At 44.9% G+C, this 10757-nt stretch overlaps 1 protein-coding gene across 1 annotated transcript; it reads right to left on the bottom strand.

Moving 5' to 3' along the window:
* Positions 1 to 5690: 5690 nt before the first annotated feature.
* LOC134206440 (uncharacterized) lies at positions 5691 to 9949 on the bottom strand. The gene is made up of 2 exons (XM_062682156.1): positions 7777 to 9949; positions 5691 to 6406 (listed from the first exon to the last, which is right to left on the bottom strand). The coding sequence occupies exons 1-2, from the start codon at positions 9947 to 9949 to the stop codon at positions 5691 to 5693; spliced, it is 2889 nt and encodes a 962-aa protein (XP_062538140.1).
* Between the last annotated feature and the right edge of the window lie 808 nt (positions 9950 to 10757).

The following is a 10757-nucleotide window of genomic DNA, read 5'->3' as shown; positions in this document are numbered from 1 at the left end:
ATCTTTGCTTCATTGCTTGTCGAACTATTCAATGTGGCACGATAACATGAAATTTGATTGCTCTCTGCAGCAACATGATTTATTGGCAAGAATGATCATGAGGGCCAAACTAGACTATACAATTTTGGTACAGATTTATCATATAAAAGCCCATTTTTCGTCATTGGAAAAATAGCGTGTGTAACTCGTTGCAAAAAGATGATTTTTCAGCACTTGCAAAAAGATGACTTTTCAACACTCGTAGTAGGGCAAGTCGGCAAGTCGGAGTATGTTTAGAAATTTTGTGAGCTTTGAAAAGAGTTCAGTGAAGTATATGTTTAAGAGTTCTTGTAGAATATTCTGAAGGAACCTCAGGGAGAATATCAGGAGAAATTGCTTAAGGAAAAACTGGTGTACGTACTAAGGGACCATTTATAGACATCTAAATAATCCACAGGGAAATTTCGTGATAAACCCATTTTTTTTACACGGTGGATGCGTTCCGTTTTCTTTCGAGAATCCTCGTAAAAAAATCCGTGTTATTTCGAGAAACTGTGCAAAAAAAATCCGTGTTAGTTTGAGACTCCGTGTAAACAAAAGCCGCGTAAAAAAAATCCGTATGAAATCAATCCGTGTAAAAAAAGAATGAGGCGTAGCTCCTATGGAATTTTCAAACCCCTGAAAAATTTTTAAAAGGAATTTGGAAGAAATGCTTTGGGAATTTCTGGAAGAATTTCTGCAGGAATCTCCGGAGGAATTATCTCAAGGATTTCCAGAAGAAAACCTTGAAGAGCTTTGAAAGGAATTCATGAAGAAACTGCTAAAGAAATTATTGAAGATGAGGAATTCCTAGCGTAATTTTGATGAAACTTTCGTAGGAATTCCGAGAAGAGAAAGGAACTTCTGAGGAACCTGAGGAACTTCTGGAGGGATTTCTGGAGGAACTTCACAATAAATTCTTGGAAAAGTTCCTGGAATAGCTTCCGGAGGAATTCCTTATGAAACTTCCGGAAGAATTCCTGGAGGGATCTCCGAATGAATTACTGGAGAAACTTCCGGAGGAATTCCTTGAGGAATTTCCAGAGGAATTTCTGGTGGAGCTTCCGGAGGAATTCCTGTCAGAACTTCTGGAGGAATTCCTGGGGGAAATTCCGGAGAATTACTTGTCGGAACTTCCGGAGAATTACTTGTCGGAACTTCCGGAGGAATTGTTGTCGGAACTCCCTGAGGAATTCCTGTCGGAACTTCCGGAGGAATGTCTGTTGAAACTTCCGATGGAATCTCTGTCGGAACTTCCAGATAAATATATATTTATATTTATTGAAGAACTTCCCAACGAACTCGTGGATGAATTTCCCAACGAATTCGTTGAGAAGCGCCCGAAGAAATTCCAAAAAAATGTTTGTCATTTGAAATTAGTTCACGCCGACTCACGCCACAACGCCGCCACCGTCGATTACCAACGGCATGACGCCGCTGGCTAAAAATGATCTATCACGCCGCCACAACGGCGAAAACCCGGACAAAACCAATTTGTTTTCGTTCGTTTCGTGAAACTCGTATTTTTTTAAATTTCAAACCTATATTAAATGAATTGATGCCTAAATTTGTTGACTGCAGCTTGTAAATTTAATTTTTGGAGGCTTGTTAAAGTTAATGATGTAAAGCATCTCCCGAACAAATTAGTATGGAAAAAGAAAATTTGACTAAAGTTCTTTCGGGAACGATTCGGAACGATCTGGTATTATGTATTGAAACCTATTTTTGGTCTACTTTCCGGTGGTTAGTGTGGCGATTTGCTCCTTTGCTGCTCCAAAGCTGGAAATTGACTGCTTCAATGTTAGAATGTGGACTCTGTTTCAGACCTTAAGGCTTGCGCCTCCAGAAGTACTCGAGTAGCATAGTATATGTTGGATAACAATTGTAACCTCAAAATGAATTTAGCATCCCAAAATTACTCTTTGGTTGAAAATTCGAGCAACATATTAGGTTTTGGCCGACATTTGTATGGGGGCCCGCCACTGTGGCGCCACCGGTAAAATTTCAATCGGCGCATAGATCTAATTTTAAATTTAGGTTAGTGAATTCTATTTCTATGTGATTTTAACTCTTTAAATAGCGACATGGAGGATTCAACTTACACGGACAGATAAATCAACCCGGTATGTATCCGACAATACCGGCATATTCTATCACAGCTGCTAGTACATGTATAAGGGTATGCGATAACACAATTTTCAGTATTCAACTGAGAAACGGCTTTTTTCAGATACGTCGACAACTGGATTTTCACCAGTCCAAGTAATCAAGATGAAAAAGAAATCTTGCTCTGGTACTTCCCAGACGGGTATTTCTCGAGTGTTTTATTTAGTTCACATCAATAAAAGTGAACTAAATAATATGAAAAATTTGGAAAAGGCCTTTATTGTGTCCCATATCCGTATTACATGGGAACGTTTCCTCAGAAATTTCCAAAACTTCGTTAATCTGAGAAATACCAACTTTGCGAATAATGTCTCAAAATTGGATCCCATTTTGAAACCCTTTCTTTCGAAACAAAAAACTTAAAAACTTCAAAAGCCAATTCCAGCGCTTAAAAAGGGAAATAAGATTTTATTAACAAATAGCGAAAGGGCTCAAAAACTTGCTCAGCTTGAAACTTCCAGAGAGCTCTTTATCCTTTTTGATTTCTTTATTAACCATTTTTTCAATTGGCTTACTTCCCAGATAATACTTCCCGTGGTCTCCAGTAGCGAGCAAAGGCGTAGGATTGCCAATCCGGAGATGGCGAGCTCGATTTTCGCTCCGGTCTAAAATATTTTCGGGTAGGAAACATTCTCAACTTCCTTGGCATAGGGTATCCATTATACTTGCCACACAAAAGATACATACCCATTAGGTGGCTCAACAACTTACGATGAAGAACTATGATACTCATTCAGATCTTGAAGAATTTAATACAGAATGTTATGCAGAAAACCGCGAGAAGATTAGAGTTTCCCCCGCTAAATTATTAGCATTTCTCTGAAGTGGGGTTTGAGCAAATTTCGTTTCTTTTACCTTTGAAAAGAAATAAATTCACCCCTACAACACTCCAGTAAAATGCTAATATCTTTGCCTAATAAACTCTAATCTTCTCGTGGTTTTCAGCATAACATTTCGTATTTAATTCTACAAGAACTAGATGAGTATAATGGTTCTTGTCCGTAAACTGTGCCGTCCAACTGCAAATCACTGTTTTTGGATGTTTCTGCATATATTTGTCCATATAAACTTCCAATGAGTTTAGCACCGCCCAAACGTTCACCAATTTGGCTGAAATTTTGTCCAGAGCATCAGGGCACCAAATAGAACCAAATAAGAGGGCGGCCCATCAAAAAATTTGAAAAAGTGTTTTTTGAGCCACCCTAATACCCATACATTGGCGGGTATAGAGAAGCTTTCAGTTAATAATTGAGGAGATGCTAATAGTTGAAAGCAGGCCAAGTTCCTGTTGGAATGTAGAGCCACTGCAGAAGAAGAAGACTTCCCAGATAAATGAAAAAATGTCAAAGTTGTTCAAATTTTGAAGCCGGACTAAAATCCAGCTGAGGCGTCTAGTTCTAACTGGGGTAACTGTTTGAAAATATTATTTTAAAAATAATGTTGGTTCATATTAATGACAATTCTATTTTTGCTGATGAGCAATATGGTTTTCCCTTGGGCATTCAACCAATCATCAGTTGTTAAGAGCTACGAATTTAATTCGACGTAACAAATCTGAAAGATATTCGACTGGAGTTGCTCTTCTTGATATAGAGAAAGCAGATCGCTGGTGCTGGTGTTCACAAAGGCGGCATACTGTTACCCATATTGTATAACACAGTGGCGTGGTGGGCAGTGGGCAGTGGCAGTGGTTTTGGGCATAAAACCCCCCCCAGAGACAAAATTTTTAGAACAAATTTTTTTTTTGAAAAAAAAAATTGTTCAGAAAACCCCCCCCAGACCAATTTTCTGGCTACGCCACTGGTATAACAATTTACATCACTTACCTGGTGAATCAGGATGTCAAAAATCATTGTTTGTGGATAACACGGGCCTTCCGTCAAAGGGCGAAGCCTTCATGACATTTGTAGTAGATTGCAAAAAAGTTTAGGTATTTTTCTCCATTTGAAAAAAAAAAAAATTTCCCGAATGCTCCCAAAGCTCAGCATTTAATTTTCCCACATAAGCCGAAAGCTTGTTATTTGAAACTAAGGGTATGCGATAACTCAATTTTTCCTGACGAAACGAAACTTAATTTAGCATCATTCAACGTTTTGACAACTCACATTTTTTTTCCTGTGATGGTGCAATCAAGTAACAGGAAACCCGAGTACAAAACTTTATAATCGTATGGTTTTTATTGTGAGTCAACATGCAGTCCCTTCGAAGTGTTGAATGGTGTTGTGGTAGAGTGAAGGACTATCAATCACAAGATCCATAAATCGAATCCAGTTTTATATTTTTATTTAATTTTTTTCCGCTGTAGTATTTTGCAACATTATTGCAATTTTACTGCAATCGAAGGATGTTTCCCCAGGCTCCACCTCTTGCGCTTTTTAGATTGCAAGAGAGTTATATTTGATGGCACACACGCAAAGATTGTTTCTTTCCGAATAGTTGCAATGACGTTTTCAGTAGGGAAACAATTTGTGCTGCTTGGGAACGAAATTAGAAATGCAACTGTTGGATCGGAACGAAGCAAAACGAGATTCAAATTTTCTTCCGAAACTTCGAAACGAAACGAAATCCGGGTCCATTTAATTCGAAATTTCACGAAACGAAACGAAATTTAATTTTTTTCCGCGAAATTTTTATTAAATAGTTTTATATAAATAACACAAAAAAAAAAAAACGAATAAAAAAAAATCCGCGTAGAAAATAATTTTGTTTCATATTTTTAGAGTCAAGGTCGTAGATTTTTTTTTCTCTTCTTCTTCTTCTTCTTTCTGCTTCGGATCTGACATTTGTAGATCCTAATGTTGAGGGCTAGCTGGTTTTTTTTTTCTCTAAAATAAAATGTTGATGCGACAACATTAAAAAGTTCGGAAAATTATATGTTTTGGTGTATGAATGCGTCATTTTATCCACGGATCAATCCACTTTGCAATTACGGCACCTTTCTTGGTAGCCACAAAATGATTTCATTAAATTGAAATTTTTTAAAACATGTTGTTCGGACGGTCGGATTTTAAACGAAACCGTTTTTGAGAATCAACCTTTGAAAGGATGATTCTCAAAAACGGTTTCGTTTAAAATCCGACCGTCCGAACAAAATCAAAAATTTTAGTTTGTTCTTCTCCTTTAACTTCCGTCTCAATCGTCCACGTAGACTTGTCTGCCTGTTCTACTCGCTTTCTGTGTCGTTCGTCTAATTGTCGTCTAAAAGTCCGTGGGCTGTCTTCGATAGTTTGAGCACCACTGTACTGTCCTGCGTCAGAGTATACTTAATTGTTATCTGCTGACCAAACTCCACGTAATTCACTCTACCTCAAATACAATCTAGATTTATTCACCGTTCAACTCTCCTCTTGCAATACAATTTTCTTCGATTCGCTACTAATTCTGTTTACTCAACTTCGGCCATTTGTTTATATTTTCCCTTTTTCCCCTTTTCTGTATATGTTTCTCCCTCGCTTTAATTTTATCACTCACTCTCACCATCATATCCGCTGTGAACTGACATTTGCCTAATCGGCCAAATATTGGTTGTGATGCGGCTGCGTCTGGGCAGGGTTGCCAGAACATTCCCCGGCCCGTAACTCTGCCCCGGAGGCCACTTCCGGCTCAGGGTTACCTTCCTCAACTTCTATCACGGCCAGCCTCGCTGACGCTCGCTTATACCTTCCGGTGCTAGTACGCACCCACGCTTGACAGACCCTTCCGTCTCCGGACACTATGGGTTCTTCTACCACTCCACGAACCCAACACTTACGGTTGGTACCATCTACGATATACACCAAATCTCCTGCTTGCAACGGTCTTGATTCGCCGAACCACTTGGACCTCCGGTTCAGCAAAGGCACGTACTCCTTGATCCATCTATCCCACATCACGCTGGCTATTTGCTGGGACCGCTGGAAGGCGTCCCGGAGAGCCACTGCCGGATTGGGTGGCGGCGGTGTACCGCTTGGCTGATTCGGTGACCCACCCCTCAAGAAGTGGTTTGGGGTTAGTGCTTCTGCCTCGTTGTTCTGTTGCGACACGTAGGTGAGGGGACGAGAATTGACGATGTCCTCAGCCTCAACGATTACCGTCTGCAAAATCTCGTCCGTCAGTCGCCTTCCATCGTTCAACGCTGTTAACGCCTCCTTCACGGAACGCACCAACCGCTCCCAGACGCCCCCCATATGAGGCGCAGCGGGAGGATTGAACGTCCACCTCGTCCTTGCATTCGTCAGCTGGTCTTTTTTTTTTTTTTTACAAGGGAGAATGCATTTACACACTAACCCAGTACACGTGCATTGTAGTTGCCAAACTACCACACGGAAGTGTACTGGAGTGTCGGACTCGACCATACCAGTAATACCGACTAAACTCCCTTGGGCTCCACCATCGTTTCCCCCAGGAACTACCTCGCAGTACTACTTCTGGGGGGATGGCAGTATTAAGCGTACTCGCTCATTATCGCTCACACAGGCACTCGTCCCACGCGAGACTGACTTGGGTGCTCGCACACCATTCACTCCATTTGAGTCTTACTTGGATGCTCTCCCGGGCGCTCCGCTGCCATGCCTCGAGGTGTCAATAGCGGTAACTGCCTGGGCCTACAGATATTACGCTACGACACTCCTGCCTCAGCACGAGCAGATCAATCACACCACTGCCGAAGCAGACCACACGCTACCCTGCCGAAGCAGGGACACTCCCCATGCACCACATGTGCACAACTGTAGGTGTGTGGGTACAACCCACTGCTACCCTGCTGCCAAAGCAGCTTCTCCAAAGACCATTCGCTCCATGTGACCCTTTTTCGGGTGCTCACTCTAACACTCCACTGCCATGCCTCGAGGTGTCGATAGGTACCTCGACTCCTACCTCAGCATGTGCAGTCCATACTCAGACTTCTGCTGCGCTTCGAGGTGTCAATAGCGGTAACTGCCTGGGAGTTACAGTTATTACGCTACGACACTCCTGCCTCAGCACGAGCAGATCAATCACACCACTGCCGAAGCAGACCACACGCTACCCTGCCGAAGCAGGGACACTCCCCATGCACCACATGTGCACAACTGTAGGTGTGTGGGTACAACCCACTACTACCCTGCCGCCGAAGCAGCTTCTCCAAAGACCATTCGCTCCATGTGACCCTTTTTCGGGTGCTCACTCTAACACTCCACTGCAATGCCTCGAGGTGTCGATGGGTACCTCGACTCCTACCTCAGCATGCGCAGTCCATACTCAGACTTCTGCTGCGCTTCGAGGTGACAATAGCGGTGACGCGCTATGACACTCCTGCCTCAGCACAACCAGATCACTCACTCCCTGCCGAAGCAGCTCACGCGCTACCCTACCGGAGTAGGGACACTCCCCATGCCAATTGGCACTCCCTGGGCTTGTGCTTTTGAAGCGGCACACAGTCGCTTTGATAGAGTCTGATTACGGGCACTTGTGGTTTTTTGGGAGGGATTTTAGCAGAGCCCACTGCTAAATCCCACCACGCCCTAGGCAGTTCTCCCTGACTCGCAGACAGCTGGGGAGGGGTCGTCAAGCCCTTGGACATGGTCCATGCTGTCCCTGCTGTCCCTGATGCCCCCTTCGTCAGCTGGTCTGCACAGTCATCTCTGATGCCCTGTACAACCTCTACTACTTCCTTGCTTGCTCCTCGCAGATTCGTCCCGTTGTCGGAGAAGAATTCAATCGGCCAGCCCCGGCGACCGGTAAACCGGTGTATCGCCATCAAACAGGACTGTGTTGTCAATCCGTGGGCTACCTCCAAATGTACCGCTCGTATCACCATGCATGTGAACAGCGCTATCCAACGTTTCTCTGTTCGACGCCCTACAGTCACGTCAAACGGCCCCAGATAATCGACGCCCACGTAGCTTAGTGGCCGAAGATTCGGCGTAATGCGCTGCACTGGTAGTGGAGCCATCCGTGGAGCATGGGGACGACAGCGATGTACTTTACACCAGACGCAGGCCGCCGACACTTTTCTCACCACTGCATCTACATGCGGAATGTAGTACAGCTGCCGCAACTCGTTTTTAACCGCCTGGCGGTATCCATGGCCACTCCTCTCATGGTAATGTTGGACTATCAGCTTCGTAATTCTGTGGTCGTTCGGAAGAATAACTGGGAACCGCAAGTCGAACGGTAGAAACTCTGCCCGCTCCACGCGGCCCTCCATTCTGATCAAGCCATACTCATCTACCAGCGGGGTCAGCTTGTATAGCGGACTAGACTTCTCAAGTGCCATCCACTGGCTCGCCGGACGATCTTTGTTCCTCGACAGCACCTTCAGCTCATCGATAAAACTCTCCGACTGCGCTACCTTCAGCAAGCATCGCTCTGCTTGCTCGTACTCCTTCTGCTGTAGTGGTAGTCGAACCGACGCACCCGCATTTAATATATGCGACTTCAGCTGACTTTTCGTTGCTCGCAACGTTTCTATCGGCAGTTTCCCTTTTTTCCGTCTACAGTTCGCCACAAACCGAAACACGCACGCTATCGTTCGGACCAGGATCGTCCACTTCGAGAAGCGGTTCGCGTCAACAAGAACCGCTGGTATCTTGACGTCGTGTAGCAACAGATGAACCCGAAGTTCCTCAGTCGTATTAGCCGGCGGCAAACTCTTCCTCGGCCAATTTTCCTCCCGGTCGTACATAAACTGTGGGCCTCGTACCCACGGACCACTCGGATGTAGATCTGGATCCTTTCCCCACTTCGTCAGCAGGTCTGCAACGTTCAGCCTTGTCGGAACCCACCGCCAGTCTGCTGGTCTCGTCAAGCTCAGGATCTCTCCGATGCGGAAACCAACGAACTGTTTATAGCGGCGCTGGTCGGATCTAATCCACGATAGTACCACCTCTGCATCTATCCAAAATACCACTTTGCTAATGGATATGCTGTGGTTTTCGAGCACCGTATGTGACATCCGTGCACTCAGTACCGCCGCCAGAAGCTCCAGGCGCGGAATTGACACTTGTTTCAAGGGAGCAACTTTCGCCCGGCTCATCACTAGCGTGCACTTCACCTCTCCACGCACCATGGCACGAAAATATGCCACACATCCATACCCCGTCTCACCCGCGTCCGCAAATATATGCAGCTGTACGTCCCGGATTTCATCGGACCTCGCAGTGCCGAAGTAGCTGCGCGACAACTTAAATGCCTGGACATTCGCCAACATGCTCGTCCACCGCGTCCACTTTTTGTATGATAGGTCATCTACCGCATCATCCCACTGGCATCCTGTTCTCCACAGATCTTGCACCAGCATTTTACCCAGGATGGTAACTGGAGCTAGGAATCCGGCCGGATCAAACTGTGCCATGACTATGCTGAGTACCATCCGCTTGGTGGGACGTTCTTCTCCTCGGAGGACTTTGGAACACTCGAACTTCGAAGCGGTCTCAAAACAGAAGACGTCTTCTATCGTATCCCATACTACGCCCAGCACACGTTCATACTCTGCAGCCTTATTTTCGCTAAAGTGTACTGCCGACTCACCGCTTTGCTCGCCAACCGCCTGCAGGAACGCATTGGAGTTAGACACCCAGTTCCTAATTCGAAAACCGCCACTCGAATGAACATATCTCACTTCGTTGGCTCTCTTGATCGCTTCTTCCACGGTGTCCACACTGTCGTAGTAATCGTCCACGTAATGACGTTTGACTATTGCATCTGCTGCTTCCGGGTACCTCTTCGCAAATTGCTTCGCATTGACGTTCTTCACATACTGCGCTGAACTGGGCGAACACGTGGATCCGAAAGTCGCCACGTCCATCACGAATATCTGTGGAGCCTCTTCGCTACCTGACATAAACAGGAATCGCTGCACCTGCTTGTCCTCCGATCTGATGAGAATTTGGTGAAACCGAATCGCAATAGCGCTTGAAGCCTAATCTTATATAAACAACTATAAAGTTGCTAGTTAAGGCCCGATAATTAGTGCGGATTGATTCACTGGATATTTTTAAGCTGATCCACAAAACAACGAGTGTTTGATCTGCTCTAAGAACCAGTGTCGAACGCCGCAACAAACTTAAAAATATCCAACTATTGACCGCAGGACGGATCAGCAGTATGGGGTAGAAGAACCCATAGTGTCCGGAGACGGAAGGGTCCGTCAAGCGTGGGTGCGTACTAGCACCGGAAGGTATAAGCGAGCGTCAGCGAGGCTGGCCGTGATAGAAGTTGAGGAAGGTAACCCTGAGCCGGAAGTGGCCTCCGGGGCAGAGTTACGGGCCGGGGAATGTTCTGGCAACCCTGCCCAGACGCAGCCGCATCACAACCAATATTTGGCCGATTAGGCAAATGTCAGTTCACAGCGGATATGATGGTGAGAGTGAGTGATAAAATTAAAGCGAGGGAGAAACATATACAGAAAAGGGGAAAAAGGGAAAATATAAACAAATGGCCGAAGTTGAGTAAACAGAATTAGTAGCGAATCGAAGAAAATTGTATTGCAAGAGGAGAGTTGAACGGTGAATAAATCTAGATTGTATTTGAGGTAGAGTGAATTACGTGGAGTTTGGTCAGCAGATAACAATTAAGTACACTCTGACGCAGGACAGTACAGTGGTGCTCAAACT

The sequence above is a fragment of the Armigeres subalbatus genome, chromosome 1, assembly GCF_024139115.2.
Source record: "Armigeres subalbatus isolate Guangzhou_Male chromosome 1, GZ_Asu_2, whole genome shotgun sequence".
NCBI lineage: Eukaryota > Metazoa > Arthropoda > Insecta > Diptera > Culicidae > Armigeres > Armigeres subalbatus.
Note: the sequence above shows the minus strand (reverse complement) of the source record. Positions and strands in the feature narration are given on the sequence as shown.